The following is a 17,950-nucleotide window of genomic DNA, read 5'->3' on the forward strand; positions in this document are numbered from 1 at the left end:
TACAGACTATACAATTTACACAGCTTGGTGTCATTCCAACCCCAAATATTACCATTTGCTAGAAAACAAACTTTTGCTTTGTACAAGACATGAGTAAGTTTACCCCTCTCGGGAGGCTGAAACTGAACAATAAGCTAAACGGTCAAAAGACTTTATTTCAACTTGTACAAAAGGCATTAAAAAACCTAAAATACATGCTTTACCAAATATATTACATCGTACAAGTCAGTGTGGTATACTTGATAAATCCAGCTTAACTTCATCCACTTTTAATGGCATATTTAGTCAAAATGTAAAACTGACTACACTGGTAAACACTTATTTTAAAATCAATGTCCAAGTGCATTAATTACCTAAAAAAAATAAATTGCTCTAGCAAAAAAAAATATATCTATTACAGAGTGAAATAAGGAGCTCCCATTCAGAAAACGTTCTGTGTCAGCATCGTGTGGGATTTAATCTGATTCCCTCAACCAGGCATGGTACCCTGGGCAATGTGAGAGGCATTTCTCTGTCTGCTTGGCAGATGGGTTCCTTTTTAGGCTGGTGAAATTGTTAGTTGCTCAAAACAAAGTTTAATTTCACAATTGGTGATTTAGCTAGAGATGTCAAAACACATGTGGGAACTGCCAACAAGAAAACACATCACATCTATTGAAGCTCTTTTTGGCCTCATCATGGTAATATCAGACACAGAGTAAGGCATGTAGATCACAGCAATTACAAGTCACTCACAATCCTTTTGTGACGGGAAAAGCGTTTCACCCTCTGCTCTGTATTACCTGACACAAAGGAGTTCACATGGCTTTTGTTACACGTCACACGGAGGTGTGCACCGGCGTGGCTGAATGGGAAGGAGACGAACCTCTATCAGAGGAGGAAGAAATGGATCGTGTAGCAGCTTCCCGCTGCAAGTCTTCCACCTTCTTCTGAAGCTCTGTCCGGATGGCGAGGAGCTCTTTAAGGTTTTGATGGATTGGAACCTGCCGGGCGAAGAGAGAAAAGGCTTACTTTGGCCCTCACAGTGAGTTACCTTCTCAAGCAATGCTTCCACTGTTTCCTTCAGCAACACAATGAATCCAACACCAACGAATTTCAGTGTATCAGTATTTAGGGAGAGCGTTCCTTCGGTCATTTGAAATGAAACCTTTCAGCAAACTCCCTTTCTAACACCACAGCTGGGAGGAAACCTATTCAAAAGACGGTCTGCAGTGCTGATGGGATACCATACATAATCCAGTAAATGCACCCCCATCCCATATCCATACCACTTTCAGTTGAACTTAAGATGCCTTTTCCAGGAACTATTTCCCCTGCCTGTTGGAACAGAACTTACTTTGTAAAGGGAGTTCACAAAGCTGGCTCCATACAGAGCATCTTGTTACTCTTCTAAAACCAGGCATCTTTCCAAGAGTCTGACCCCTTCCAGCCTGCCAGTGAGCGAAGCGCAGCAGCCGAGTAAACTGTGGTGGACCTCCCGGAGTCACACTCTGATAAACCCTTCGCAGATGTGGATCAGGTTTCTGTCTCTACTGCTGACAGTGCCCGAAAAACACCAGAGATGCTCCTCTGCATTTTCCACGCTCATCTGGAATGTTCAACTACGTGAAGGCCAAAGGAAGACGCAAGGCACACTGGTCTGTGCAGCTGGATCTGTTATCTCCGGCGAGCACAAAGGGCCCTCCCTTTCTTCCACCACACAAAGGCCATGGAAGTTTGGCTGTGAATTGCTTTTAATTTATTTTATCCTGTATAAAATAAACTGTTCACAGCTTTTGTAAAGAGCAAGATGGGAAAATAGTTTTAATTGGGCTGTTGAGACAATCACGGGGAAATGCAGCAATGAGAAACCTATGGACTGCTAGATATTTTAAGTCATTTATACCCTGGGATTCTGCAGTGCCAGGCTCCAGGGATCTGCATTCATCCACCATTGCTTTCCGCTGCCTAGAAGGGATTGCAGGGCAATCACGAAATCCTCACATGCACCAAATTCTCACACGGTGCTCTGTGAAGAAGACAGCAAAAACCAGAAAGGGTTTCTCATCCTGCCATCAACACACAACTCAGTCACAACTTAAGATCTTGTGAATTTAGGCTTTAAAAAGAAAATTCAATACAAATCCATGCATCTGATTCTGACATTTTCAAAATCTAACACGTTTCTGAAACAGGAAAATACCTTTTCATTTCTACATTTAGTTCTAACTAAAAAGAATAAATGGCATCCAACAGTTTGTCTGGTTTAGGTCAATACCTTTTGGCCATACGCTTTTTTCTTGTTTGTGGCTTAGCCCGTGAACAGAAACTCCACTGTATTCAAAAGTGCTGCTCCCAGTACCCTGGGTGCCATCAATTCCTCCAGCATGCCATCAACAATTTTAGAAGCATAACTTTTTGAGTCTTCAGCAGAACAATCACTGCACACCACCAAGCTCCCCATGACCCCAGAGTCCTGCCTTGGCTACGCAATGAATTCCTTCCTTTCCTGCAATCCTCTGCTGCATCCACCGTACAAACTTTAACAAGTGAGGCCATGAGCCTGCAGACAACAGCCTCCTTCCCTCACCAAACACAAAGCACACCCTCCAGAAAGGCAATCTCATTTTTCTGAGGTGGTCAACAGAAAATGCATACACCTTAACACATGGCAAAACTGAGTCTGGTGATGGTTTGTCCAAGATGCTGCAATACACACTATGGAAAATTCAAATTTCACTGAAGACGAGACCTTCTGGAATTAGCACTCCCCTTCTATTTTTTTCTTTCCTCGAGTGAAAGATCCCTCATACACTCCCACCTTCTCCCTGATGAAGACATTTTCCTGAAACACTCAGGCCTGTAACAGAGTGATTTACCATTGGTATCATTAGTCACGCAAGCCCTGGGTCACGGGAGATTTGTACACCTGAGTTCTGCACAGCTTAATCATGATTCAGCATAGCAGGCCGATTTCTGAAACACCTCTCACACGGGTGTTACTCGGTGTGTTCCACTGCACAATGCTCGAACATTCATAAAGAGCAATTCCATACAACTGGCTTTTGGGGAACCCACTGGGAATCCTCTCAGGATACACGCCACAGAAGCCGCTGTGGAACCTGGCATGCTGTGTCAAGTGTGCTGCACGTCTCAATCCTTCTGCATTCCCCCAGAACCTAATGCAACAAGACACATGCTCAAACTTCGACATAAGTGCTGTTCTCCCGGCAGCTCGAAGAACAGGACTGCCTTGAAATAAATTAGCTATATAACAATAACGACATTCTAAAAGTCTGTGTATATTCAGGTCACACAAGAAACTCTTCAACATTAAGGTTGCAAAATTACACCCTTGAAAAATTAGGTGTCAGAATGAAGATTACTTCTCCAAACTCAATTCAGCCTTCCTGTACATCTGTATAAAATATTGGTTAAATAAACATTAAAATACTAGCTTCCCCTTGTATTCCTCATTTATTCAGTGCACAGTTTGATGCTACTCAATTAGTGAGCAGTTATTCAATATTTAGTTTTCTTTGCAGTACCTGACCCCATTCCTTATTTATTCTTCTGAACTTAAAATGCTTAAGTGTCCTTTTCTGTACTTTTATCTCATGTCAAGAAACACATTTATTTCTGCAGCACCCTAATGAGGTATGGGAGTACTAACACTCCACTTTTACAGACAAGTATCTGAAGCAAGCACCTCCTAATTTTGCATGCCTTGGATCTCAAACTGTTTTATCAGACAACTTGGGAATTCTGCAATTCAGCCTCGTGAGCAGGACACCCTGTAAATAAGGAGTGCACACATCGTGACCATTCTGCTCCTGGGGTCTCCCTTACAACAGTGGAATCCCGTGGCAAAGGCATGGAGAAACTTCATTTCTCCTGCTCCCGCACCCGCAAGGCAGTTTTCCATCTGTGCCCCTCCAGCCTAATTTCTCAGGTTGTATTCCATCAGTTGAACAGAAAGCAAAGAGCTCCAACACTTGGAACATTATTCACTCCTAGTTCCTATTCCCAGTTCATCACACCTCTCAGACTCTGTATCAAATCCATCTCACAGTCCTTTTACTCTCAGTCCTTGAGAATTCACTGAGATTTTTCCAGCCTCAGACTTCCAAATCGGATGAATTTCTTCCAGGATACAAGCAGGCACATTTCTGAAACATTATCTCTCTTCCTAAAATCTCACGTTTGCCCTGGAGATGGAATAACTACAGAACACCAGCCCCTTGCCCCAACAAAAGAAGGCTACAATACCAGTATTTTCCTATGGGAAAACATTTTTCTTAGTCACATTCTCATAAGCAACCGAGCCTTCTTGGATCAGACAGACATACTTGGTGACTCAATACGAATCATCAGCGTCCGGCAAAGCTGTAAGCAAGGCAGAGTAAGGTCTTATAATGGGAAAAAAAGGGTCACTTTTTAAATGTCAGCCATCTTTTCAAAATGCACGTTCGATGTAAACACCGCAACAGTCCTACATAGATATCATCGTGCCATTTCATGCGGTGGCGTAAATACGAATGGTTTTCTGATCTCAAGTCTTTCCCAGGAAAAGATTCTTTCTGCTGGCCATTTAACACGGCATCATGTAGATGCACACTGATCTAAAAAAATAAATTTCAAAAACTACATTTCACGCACTAAACTTCCGATACATAAGTCGATTTAATGAAACACCACGTCAAATTCAGTCTAGAGAAATCTTAAGCACTTTCAGGGTATTTTCAAGCAGCTGACGATAACTGATTTTTTAGTGGTAAAGGTCCATGTTAGAATTACACGCTCGCAGGGTAAGAAAAAGGTGGTATAAATAGCAAAAAGATATAAAAAATATTATCGTTCCTACATAACGACCTGAAAGACAGCATGGCACGAGGAGCTGCGTTTTTCCCTGATGTCTTAAATTCTTCTGCAGTAACTTCCCTTTTTTAAGACAAGCAGCAAATTTAAATGTGAGAAAGTGAAGACAGACATTGGTGCTAGAGGGAAAAAGGGGGAAAATGCCCAAAACAAAGCCTCAATCTCAAGTCACATGTATTTTTTTTTAAATGAAGCTGTTAAGAGAACCAAATAGAGCTGGAATTATCAGCTTCCCACTATCCTGGAAGGAAGAGAAAGGTAAGAAGATGAAACACCTTCAAATGATTCTGTCACATAACCCAAGAAAATAATGAAAGAAAAATAAGTTTATTCCATTTCCACATTTCCTAAAGACCTGTTGCTGCCAGTGTTTCCTCATACCATCCTGTGCAAATTCGTACAGGTAACTCTCTCAATTTTTGTCACTTCACACCGTTACATTTCAGCATGTGCTTCCTCTCTCAAATAAAGCCTTCTTCAGAAAGGAATGGATCCAACCACCCTCACAATAACACTGTAATGGCTTGCTGGAACACGGTTCTCCTCTATTTTGCCACTGTTTGGAATAAAAGGGACTGGAAGAGTGACAGATTCTGCAAGGAACAAGAAGTCTGGAGATCATTTGTTAAAAGATCTTGTTACCTCCTTACCCCTAGAAGCATATCCTTGCACAGCACAAGTAGTGTCTCCATGGCGAGCTTTTATTACAGTCTTGTTAAGAAAGCATATAATTAATGTGACCGAGATGAATTTGTGGGGAGCCTGGCAGCAGACGTACCGTTTCTACTCTCTCATCCCACCTCTCGAATTAGGAGTAGAAGCTCAAAACAGGACTCTGGACCCAACACCCAGTCGCATTCAGGTTATTTTCTGCTGCTCTACTCCACTGTATGGATACCCGATTTTCAGAAAAGCGTGCATCCTTTCCTTTGTCACACCAGCTTCCCAGTGCGTTGCCGCAGTAATGCTGCTAGGCAACACCCAGCCACTGCAGCCAGGTCCCATCATTCCTGCCCATGCTCCAGGGGAAAGCAAAGACCCACTTCTGCTGCACAAGAGGAGCCTACACAGATAAACCTAACCCAGCAGTGCATCTGTGGTTTTGTTGGGCTGGAAAACTGGCTGGGCCATTGCTCATTAGGTCTTCAGGGTGGTTTTCACATGTTATTTAAACTATTACCTCAGTGGGCTGAAAAACAATACATTTCCTTTCCATTAAAAGTTAGTATTACCTTAATTAATTACACCCACACAGAAACTACAATTAAGCTGTACTATATACATTCTACAACACATGAAAAATATCTAGGCATAAGACAGCTTCATTTCCAAAAACATTCAAACCACCTTCTTCACAGAATTACTGCAGTTCACTTTCAGTACTGATTTTCAGGTTTTCATTCCCAAGTAATCCTTCAGGATTCTGGAGTGCTTTTGGATAGCAAAATTTGTCAACACAGAGATAGGTATAAAAGAAATTATAATAGCCACTCACTTACAGTACCGCCAAGTCTTAATTGGATGGATATCTACTGTGTATTACTGTACTAGCTCAAGGACAGTCATTCACATGAAAATTGTTCAACAGTGAATGCATTTTGTCTTGTTCAGCGAGTATACTTTATCTATTTTAGCAACAGGGAAGAAAGGCTGCAGAGGAAAATGGTTATTTTAAATTCATTGCTTGACTTAAGACTCTTGGTTTTTCTAAAACCTACTCTGTGCATCGGAAAGACAACAATATCTCTCACTTGAGCTTTTTGTTCCTTTTCAAGAAGAGCTGAAACTCTGACAGGCTTGCTTTTAAAACCTAGTTAACAGTATACTCATAGAAAAAGGCAATCTCAGATAATGAAAACAGCAGTTTTCAATAATAATCAATACTTCCACACTTATTGTAGAGGTATACTCCTGGGAAACCAAGCAATGACTAGCAAACAGAAATAATGAATCCTACCATGTGGGAACTGGAACACAGATTTTTGCAAAGAACCAGATTTCCAGACTCGGGAAACCATGCTACAGGCTGATGCCATCGCTTGTTAAAACTTACAGCCCATGTAGATGTAGACATCTGATGGATTAGAGCAATGCTTTGAGTGCTTGCTCTTCAAAGTATGTTAGAAACTACCAAAGATTATTTGTGCAGTACTAGTTCCTCCCTTTCCATGCGTGTTCTGGTGCTGTGCTCACTACAGGATACCAATCTTTTCTTGGTATCTTGGTAAATAACTACTATAAGATTCTTTCAGCACACAGGATAAGCAGTCTTTATTTTATTCCATATCAACTGAATGCTGAGAGTTTTACCCGCTGATGCAAGTTACCTGCAGTAAATCAGACTCTGGAAATTTTGACTCAGACACCCAGATAGAAACTGTCAGGTACTGTGAGAAACTTGCCTCATCGGACAAGAAACTTGCAGGGATGAAATCTCCTTCGTTAAGGTAACAGCTACCTAACGCACAAGGGGATTCCTTCTCCTGACATCTCCCCTGCCTGAGTCATTCATGCAAAAAGATGGACAGAAGACCACGGATTGTGGGGCAACAATGCCAAGTGTTTCCAGAGCCACATGGCAGCTTTTTCCTGCCACGAAATGGTGTTATAGGTATGAATTTTGAAAATATCACAAACAATGTTAACGTGCTCAGAGAGGAAAATGCCAGCCAACGTGGCTGAAGGCAGGTATAAATGACGTGAACACCCCACGTGCCAGACAGTAAGTCTTATCCTGTTATGTGCAGGACAAAGCATCTCAGTGATTTTGTTTTCCAGTTTATTCTCAGCAATTTTTCCAGTGACGCCTAGCATCTTGTTTGTTCTTTTAAATATGCAATATTTTGTGTTTATTGACAGCTGACATCTAATCACCCAACTGTTCAACACATCAGATCTTTCTACAATTCTATGCACAGCATAAAAAAAGAAGCAGCAATCATTGTAACCTATTTATATGCTTTCCAGATCATTTCTGTATGTACTGAACAGTTATTTATTCCTACGTTTTTCTTTCCTTGTTTTAAAGCCAGCTGTTAACCTATGAACAAACTTTCCCTGGCTTTTCAAAGAAGCTTCAAAGACTGCCTTTAGCAGATGATCCCATTCCAACAGGTGAATTGAATTTCAAGTTTATAGATTTCAAGTTTATAGGCTTGTTAGCCTTGTATTCTGGATTAAAGTCCACACAAAGAATGAATTTGAAAAACTTAGAGGGATTCCTATGATATCATCTCTAGCACAGTGGCCAAATTTCCAGAGCTTTAAGAAAAATCAGCAGGCACAGAAAAATTAAAAAATCCCACAACTAAAACAATTTTAAGCCCTGTACTCCAAGGGTTAAAATGTCATTTCCCAGAAGGCATAAACAAAATTAAACCTACGCTAACACGCTATGTAAATTTTTGGACTAAAATACATTCTCTTCCTTGCCTCTCACATAGGAAGGCACAGCTTGAATTGAAAGGACCAAAACTTCTACTCATGCTCTGCTTATGTGAATGATAAAAAAATACTGCCCCTGCAGACATCATATTCAGAAAAATCATTTGCTGTGTTCTCCCCACCTTCCAGAGTTGCCCAAGCAGATAACTAACCGACATCTGACAGCCAGAACTCCTCAAACCAGCGTAAAGAAGAGTTCTGAATGACTACAGAGGAAAGGAAAGAGAAATAGATGATATCAGCCGAAAAAAATTCAAAAGCATCATACAGTCTTATCTATTCCAGACTAGTAGGGTCATCTCCCTACTAGTCTGGAAGTCCAGTAGCAGGTAACCGCAGAGCACACACCTCTGTACGAGAGAATGAAACAGCTTATCTTCCACATGTCACAGATAAATACACATTTCTCCAACCCAAGGAAAGGGTAAATCTGAAAAAAAACCCCTCTTCTCAGTCAATGAACTCAAATAAGATAGGACTAAAACCTAATTTTCTTGGGACAAGAAGTCAATAATGATATAACACCTCCAAACTGAAACCAAGGAACATTTTATTTCATTTAAGAATTAGAATGACCTTGCTGAAGCACAATTTAGCAAAAAGGGAATCTACTAGAGATGTCCACATTTAACCTCATATTTTCCATGCTGTTCACTTCCCAGACACTTGAGCTTTGAACCCTATGGAAGGAGACCGTGTGTCGCCTAATTGCACCACACCTATAGCAAAACATCTGTAATCCTAAAATGAGGCTCCTGATGCAAATAAACAACATCAAAACCACCAATTCTGCCACCCACAAAACTTGGATAGAACTGAAGATACATCATTATAAGCAATCTTTTGTTTACAGAACATAACTCCGAACTCTGTATGTCCTAGTGCAATGACAAGGATGATCAGACCTTACTGTATTGTGAGAGGTCTGATGAGACACAGGTATTTGAACAGAGTACAAAAAAAGCAAAAATAAATGCTTATATCCCGTTAGCATTCAGTAATTTTCAAATGAAAAAAAATTAAAGGTAACGTATGCTCATTTCCAATAGAAAAGTCAATGAAGTGCAATGATTAACTTCTCTCAGCCCATTTAAAAATTCAAGCTTCACTCAGTAATAAAGCTGAAATTAGAAAACCTAAAATATTGCCTCAAATTAAAACAGCCCTTTTGCTCTTGCAAGTTTCCCCTCCCGTAATTTGAAGTTGGTTGACAATGGGTATCAAACACCCATTCTGATTATATTAAAGGACTCTTCTTCATCTTCCCTTAAACTCATATAATTAAGTGTTTCTCCTTTTCGGTGAGCTCCTAGCAAACAAGAAACATTTTCTCGTTTCCTAAAAAAGGTTTTGCAACTAAGACAGTATGCAAGGTTGCCTTGAATTGCTCTTCATCGGCATTAAATATTTAACTTCCTCTTATTCCAGTTGAAAAATAAAAGAACCGCAACGAAAGTTATTCAACAAAACCACCTTCTCTCAGTAGGTGGAGATGCCCATTCTTTTAATAAATCCACTGATTGTTTAAGAAACCTTTTCACTGGAGATAAGTGACGACCTGCTGGGCGTCACGATGGCGATCGTCTTTTTTGCCGTTACTGAATGGTCTGAATGTTACTGATCTGGCTAACTGGGCGTGGAACTAGAGAATGCAAGTACAGAAGAAAGCAAACTCAGTATATGGTGGTCACAACACCTTTTCCTTGTTTGCATGAGTTTGTGTTTTCGTAAATAGATTGGAGAACACAAATTCTGCAACAAAAAACCTGATTTCTGCAGCAAAATTATCCAAGCAGATGCAAAACACTCCCAAATATTTGTCACATATATCACATAAATTCAGGCCAGAGACAAGAGGAGAGGCATGATGTATCTTCCCAGGAAAAAGCTAATGTGGCAGATCGAAAAAACCAAAACCGTTGTGTTAGTTCTTCAAGAAAAAAAGGCGGTAGTAAAGTTAAGGCAGTTACCAGGATCATCAAATTTTACTACCTTCAACCTGCTGATTTGAGGGACCTGTTCTCAAGGACCAACGAAGATGAATGTCTCACACGCGCTCGTGTGCCTGAGTGCTCTCCGACAACGGCATGAGCAGAGCCTGCCACTAAGCTTATGACGGTTGTGGTGTCTTCTCATTAGGTCACCTCTTCCCCACCCTCCTCTCTTTGGACTGGGACTAGCTTTCATGCGTGTTTACAAAGCCTGCTCACTTTCAGGGCCTATAGATCTCAATTAAATACAAGCAATAAACTGACACTGCTGCAGGTCGATCATACTAATACGTGCATAAACCACACAAATGTTTTTCAGCGAGCAGGCTAAGGGAAAGATGACATTTTGCTAAAAAGCACTTGACAATTATTCTGTAAAACCATAAAGATTAAAATACAGTATCCTTCAGTTTTTAACACACACTGACACCTAACAGGACTACATCAACCAAAATAGAACAAGTACAGGAGACAAAGTAGCTCAGAGGAAACAAGTCAGTGAGAAAGCAAGTAATCCAGACTTTTCCAGGACCTTAAATGTTATTTCTCAGATGCTTGGACTTCTACATGTGTACTGCCCTTGGAACTTACCTTGGAACACTGTCTTTTACAACAGCCTCTGACTTGTGGGTGTCTAATAAATTTGAAAATCACGTCTCATTCTAACCGTCAGAAGCTGAAAGCGGCTCTTGAGCAGTCACTTAATACAGGTAATTTATCGTAACAGGCTTGGGGGTATCTTGGAATGTTACCTTAACAAGGAGATGGTGTAGCACCCTCAGATCTATTGTGGTTGGGGCACAAACTGAATGTTCTTTCTTCAGACTTCTAAGCGTGACAGCATATGGAGTATTTGTCTGACAAGATTTAAAGATTTATCTGAAGGGCAGACATTACTTGGAAGCAAAAATACTGAATGAATCAAGGAGCATGTATAGGGAGTGTTTCATCTTCAGCATGCCAGCTTGGAACCATAAAGGTTCCAAGGAAGACAAGCATCGACGTGATGCTAAGTTTAGGGAGCCTACACAAATGAGTCAGTACATAGCCCAGTTCTTTCAGAAACTGCTGCTATATTTTGTATCATTGTTGGTAATGGGCAAAACATGATTAAAAATAAAGGTACACTAAACCCTACAAGAAGGTTAAGACACTAGAAGTATTAAAAGTGTTATGAAGTATTACAGAAGTGTTATAAAAGTAATCTTGGCTCAACAAAGACTGTTAATCTGTCACCTTTCACAAGCCAATAAAGTGATACTGTAACTCCCTATTCTTCTGGTGACTTTAATGAAAACATCGTTTTACCAAGGTTGAACACATCCTGCATCTTCTTGAAGAAAAATCACCTTTTTCCCTATCAGCCGAAACATGTGCGTCGTGGTGAGCACTTCTGAAATTAAATGCTGCATTTGACTATGAAAAAGAATAATTCTTTTCAATTTCTGTGCTCTTCACTAAAACATAAAAGTCATGTGAAAGCTCATACCTGAGGCCGCATCCTTGGGTTCCATCTGACATAGTAGTTCACCCACAGTTCCAAATGGTTCAGACTGGCAACAGGATACAGGACATGGTTTTCATAGTTTACGTAGAAGGGATTCGTGAACTCGTCTAACTGGCTATTTATGAAGGACCACAGCGATACAGTCTTTGTGCTCACCTCCTGATTGAAAAAAGAAAAATTAATTACATGGACTGCAAAACCTTAAAATAGGAGGTTAGTATCTACATATCAGTAATTTTGTCTGTGAAATTTACCTTTTTCTACTAGAAAACTGCAAGCACTCTGAGAACGCTTCCAGTGGCTGATCAGTAAACAGCCTGAAAACTTTAGAAAACATCTGAACACTTATTCTGGTCCAAGGCTAACTGAGAAAGGAAATTCAGGCATATTATTTTCAGAGGCACCAAGCTCTAGCTGAGCAAAAGAAAGCTGTACTGCTCATAATTTACACCAATGTTTATAAGCACTTAAATGTGTGGTTACATGCTGACCAACTTAAAAAAACAATTAAACTAGCTTTGATAAGAAAATCAGTGAAGAGAGATGTAGTTTGGAAGACTGAAAACAGCATCGGTGAAAAATAATTATTCAATTCCCCCACTCACACTATTTGCTCCTACCAGTTGCTATCATGCTTTAAAATGCCTATTTTATCTTTATTTGCACTTCTGAAAGTTGTATTATTCTAAATGCAATCAGCAGAGTCACAGTTGGATCAAAGATGGGAAATCTGAACTTCAGATTCATCTTGCCATCTTACACTCCTTCGGTGTTGTAAAGCATGTGTTTCTACTACCGCTGAGTCTTAAACTGCGTTTATTTATTCATAATTGCATCTGACTACTCATGAAAGAAAGCTGTCTGGAAACCCTGCATTTGCTGAGAACATGTTATTCAGCTCCACCTTGTGGTATTTACGAGCAATTTTTTTACCCTACAGAAGTAGTAGAGACCAAAAAAATAGCAAAGCTAATTATGGCAAGGAATTGTTACTTGTTTTAAAAAATATGAAGTGTTAAAACCAACAAAGATTAAAGTAAGTGAAAATGTACTTGGAATATTAACAAACTTAAATTTCCCCCCCCAACCTCAAAGTATTTCCTTGAGTCCTAACTGCATTCATTTAGATATTTTACATTTCTGTAGACTTCAACCATAATTTCCACCTAATTATATCCTAAAGTGACCTGCAAAATCATCCACTGGAGTTCCTCTGGAAATAGCAAAAGCAATGCTAACATAATTTGATAATAAATACTTAAAATTGCATATGTCAGCTAGAAATATGTGAAAGAGGACTTTCTAAAACCCTCAAACCCCTGAACAAATAGTAACTAAAGAAAATTAGTGTCAGCTCATTTAAGAGCAGGGCATTCAGTATATATTTCTCATACCATGAAATTTCATGTCCGTGTTGTCTTTTAAGACTATGTGACAAATGTATCCAAAACCACAGCTCAGATGTTTTTAGGTCTTGTATCCAAAGCACCTTCATCTAAAAATCAAGCAATTAAGAATTTGTATTACACTAATTACTTACCTCTTTTAATCTCTCTTTTTCACAGTTGCATAAGAAAGTCCCAAAAAGACAACTATAAAGATGATCCAGAATGGTGATCAAAAATAACTCGTTGAATTCAAAGGCTGCAGGAAACTGAAATAAAAAATTGTTAACGTTACTTTAAACTTTAAACAGTGTAAAAAGGAAGAAATTCAGACATGACAAATAACCAAAAGATTCAGATAGGATTTTTTTTTTTTTCTTATTTAGTGAGTATTTTCAGGAAAGCTCTGCAATTTCAGTAACTCCCAGTACAACAGTACATTTCACCTGCGTACTTCTTCGTAAACAGCCCTGGGAGACAAGCCTGACATTCACTACGCACTGGAATACAAACATAGGGATGTTAGCCAATGTGCAACTGGGGACGCGAAGCGATCCACTGTAAGGACTTCTAACCCACCCCAAACTGTCTCCAATATACGCTTTATTTCTCTTGGTACAGGACAATAGATCATTTTGGAAAAGAAAATATCATGACATTTAATTTTATTTCCTATTCTAACATGCAATGAGTTGAAAAACAAAGACTACTGCACTAACACACAGGTAAAATGTTTCTTCCACTTTCTACCCAAGTAAGTTACTTTTCTCCACTTCACCCCTCCGGTCTACCACCAGCTATGTACAATAACCCTTTAATCCCTCTCCTTTTCCATCGAAAGTAAATCCTGTACGTCTGAAATAAAAGAACTGTGACTCCATTCAGCACCACTCGGTATTTTATTTGCAAGAAGGGGTTACCTGATACATTCCAGGAAAAAGAGTTAGAAATTTGAACACAGTCAAAATGTTTAAGATGCATCGTAATCTGTAGTGCTATAAAAATCATAAAGGAAAAAAATGAATGCAAACTACATGGGCTGCTACCTATTCAGATGGAAAAGGTCCTTCCTCGATCACATTTTATGATAGGACCACATATGGCAACTGCTTGATGTGTCAAAATAACCGCATTCAGTATGACAAGGGTTTCAAACACAGATATGGAATGATAAACATTTAGGAGAAAAAAAAATCACAAGACTAAAGGAATTTAAGAAGGAGAATTTCCTTCATTACCATGAAAGAGAATGTTGTAAGAGACTAATTATTAGGACAAATGAAACAAATTTTGCTCATTCCCACTGAAGGAGTACATCTTTACAGCCTAAAATGCAGAGCTACAGACTCGTAAGGAAGAATTTCCTCCTACATGGAGAAACCTCCAGCCAGTATTTCAGACCTGAAGGGAGCAGCGGACCAGTTTCTGTTACGTCTCACTGAAGAACACTGAACACCTTGGCATGAGAGACTAGAGAGCCACTTTACAAGGATAGCTAGGAGGGATAACGCAGCAATTGGGACTGTGGATGAACTTGCGGATCCAGAAATTCCTCTTCAGTGACATTTGTGATTGGTGACGGGCAACCGTTTATTCGTGTTGAAAGCAGAGTTGAGTAACACACAATAGGTGTGCTGGCATCATACCCAGAAGGATTTACGTTTTAAGCAATGTTCTTTTAAAAGATTGATTTAAGTCAAACATTGCAAAAACATTCTATTTCCAAGACTTCTCAAGCTACGATACACCAACTTTCAACCGAAAATTCTGAGGAAGGGAATGATCAGTATCACAGCTCACACACTGAGCGGAGCCTTACTGCTGACTGCTGCGCATTACACGCTGTCCAGCAGCACGGCGTGCTCACGCTGGGGTTTCTCTCTCAAATCACTGGTTTGTCTTCAATCACCTAGCCATTTGTTTTCATAAAACATGTAAGAAGATTATCAAATCCTTTTTCAGTCATGTTCAAAAGTTAACACTTACAGCACTTCTTTCTCTCTAGGAAACCACACCAAAACCTAATTACAATACAGCGATGCTCCGTGCAGTGATATTAACCACACAGCTACGATTTTAAAAACGGATGGACAGAACCCGATAAGCAGGTGTGCGAAACCAAGTCAGGAGAAAATTCAGTGGGTCTCAGACCTCAATCTCCCGCGTCCAGCCCAAAGCAGCCATCAGACACAGAGAGCAAAAATAATTTGTGAAGGATCAAAATGATATTTGGAAATAACTTTGAAGCCAAAGCCTCTCCTAGAGGGACTCTCTTTAACTGAAAGCACTTAATGAGCCTTGTCACATTAGGGTTCTGTGTTGTGACGGGTCCATACTAATCAGACGGATGCCGACATGGCCGCTATTCCAACCCAGTGAAGCATATTCAAAATTCCATACATCAGTGGTTGCATTCCAACTAATTTATTAATAAGTGATAGCACTTTATTGAAACCCTGTCTTTGGATACAAGAGCTGTACTGTTGGAGCTGATGTATCAAGACTGTAAAGCTTCTATTACCGCTGCTGAAAAATCACTGACCTAAAAACGCTTTCCTCTGGAGTTCCAAGCCCATTAGCGTCTGTTTGAAGATTCAGGTGGAAAAATTCCCCAAATGAAAATTTACTTCTTGTCAAATCCACTAATTGTGAGAGAACACACGGGTCATTAAAATCTCCCACTTGATGCTGCTGGAGTTGTTGGGGGTTTTTGTGAAGGAGGCATTTAAAAGAACTCTCTTGTTTAGAAGTCTGATGATGCCAAGTGGCATCTGCTTCGGAGACATGCAAAATAAACTTGCTTTTTAATCAATGAACTCGTGCTGTACTAGAGTAACATTTAAAGACGAAACAATTTGTGGAATAGTTCCTATGATTGTGGAATTGGGCTGAATCGGGTTAACTGACCACTAGATCTCATAACAGAGTAGACTACTGAAACCAGTGAAAAATGCGCCTCTGGCCACAGATGCCATCTGGTAACGAACAGGACGCAACTTCGTGCCAGCTTTAAACACACCTTCCTCCCGTGTGGGTTCTGTGCATGAAAGGTACAAAGCTACTACTTGAGTGCAATGCTGCATGCGAGAATGAAAGAAAACTGTAAGATCTAACAGGGCGTCAGTATTTAATCAGATCACCTGTGGCCTTTCCAATTTGACATCTGCTATTCAGAATCACCAGAATTTACTAACAGAGGAGAGAGATCACTTCACTGTATGTTTTTTTATTAAAATCAGGTATTATTGTACTTCTCTCAAATTCTCTATTACTGTATTTGTGTGTCAGGAAGACCATTAAGAAAAAAAAAACAAACCAAACCAAACCAAACCAAAAAAAAAAAAAAAAAAAAAACCCAACAAACTCAACCAAACAAAAAAAACCCAAACAATAATCCTTGACAGCCTCATATTTTCCTGAAGTTTCACTGTCTGAAGCTATCCGGAAATTTTTATCGTAGTGGGAAGTTAGAGATTCTCTCACTGTATTAAGTCAACTGTTTTAAGAATGTAATTCTTAGAACACGAAAGAGAAAATTTGCTTGCTTTGAGCCCAGGCCCAAACCTGAGCTCTTGCCCCCTCCTGCAGTCATTAACACTTATTTGAGCTTTGGAACATTTCACACATGCTTACCATGAATTCTGAAGCACAAAATTAGCAAAGTTTTATGAGCAAGTGATCTACACAAGGATCAAATAGAATCCTGGTTTTCATAGTTCCATGTCAAGGTAACTACAATTTTCACACCTATTCTGTAAGTGCTGAAGTCAACAAAAAAAAATAAGTGGGCAAGAACTCTCCAAGAATGATGTTTTCAATTTTTTTCCTACTGTACCAGTAATGATTTTTCAATGCCACTCCTGTTCATGAATTTCAGAACAGTTTCTGGATCCAGGTTTTGAACAGATGTGGTATTGGCAATACATTTCATAGATTCCCCCCCCCCCTTTTTTTTGTAAACTAGAGGGAACTAAACTGTTTATAGGAAGAAATAGGAGGCAGCAAGGGAGACCACAAAAACAGAAGAGGCTGCTCTCAATTAAGGATCTCCCCAGAGGACTTCTGTTCCTACCAGGTGTTTAGAACTGCTTCTCTTTGCTATTGTTATGAGCTTTCCTCTGAGAGAGGGGCAGAATTTTTCATTTATTTTCTCCAGCCATACTAAACAGCTCATTAATGATGAAATATAGATACACAGAAAGAGAAAGTTTTCAAGGAACTCTGGACAAGGACCCAGTACTACAGCAGGGAACTTTCATAAAGCACTGAAGATGGCTGTTTTGAATACAAGTTTTGAACTATGATGTGAGATTTAAGACCCATGTTCAGAATGACTATGGTAACAAGATCTGAAAGAGCTAGCATCACATGGAACCAGACTGTTCCCCTTCCCTCTTCAGAACAAGTCACATACTACACAGACTTCAGTATAAGGGCTTCGGGGCTTTAAAACCAGGGGAAGGGAATCTCAATCCATCCCACTCCTTACCAGTTTGATCATATCTTGGGCTGCACCAACAACAGCGTGGCCAGCAGGTCACAGGAGGGGATGATCCCCCTTGACTCCACTCTCATGAGACCCCAAATGCAGAACTGCATCCAGCTCTGGGGCCTCCAACATCAGAAGGATATCGACCAGTTGGAACGAGTCCAGAGGAGGCCACAGAGATGCTCCGAGAGCTGGAGCACCTCTCCTATGGGCACAGGCTGAGGGAGTTGGGGGTGTTCAGCCTGGAGCAGAGAAGGCTCCGGGGAGACCTTATAGC

The 17,950-nt window shown here is 40.0% G+C and overlaps 1 protein-coding gene across 2 annotated transcripts in view; it reads right to left on the bottom strand.

The window, feature by feature from the left end:
- Positions 1–482: 482 nt before the first annotated feature.
- Positions 483–17,950, bottom strand: part of MTMR1 (myotubularin related protein 1) — a 33,014-nt gene continuing 15,546 nt past the window's right edge. For both annotated transcript variants that reach the window (XM_010149615.1, XM_010149613.1), the window contains 3 exons: positions 13,340–13,453; positions 11,782–11,958; positions 483–983 (listed from right to left, as the gene is read on the bottom strand). In XM_010149615.1, coding sequence (XP_010147917.1) covers positions 819–983; positions 11,782–11,958; positions 13,340–13,453 — 456 coding nt within the window. In that variant the 3' untranslated portion in view covers positions 483–818. The remainder of the gene's footprint in view (positions 984–11,781; positions 11,959–13,339; positions 13,454–17,950) is intronic.

This window comes from Eurypyga helias, unplaced genomic scaffold (assembly GCF_000690775.1).
Source record: "Eurypyga helias isolate BGI_N326 unplaced genomic scaffold, ASM69077v1 scaffold74, whole genome shotgun sequence".
Taxonomy (NCBI): domain Eukaryota; kingdom Metazoa; phylum Chordata; class Aves; order Eurypygiformes; family Eurypygidae; genus Eurypyga; species Eurypyga helias.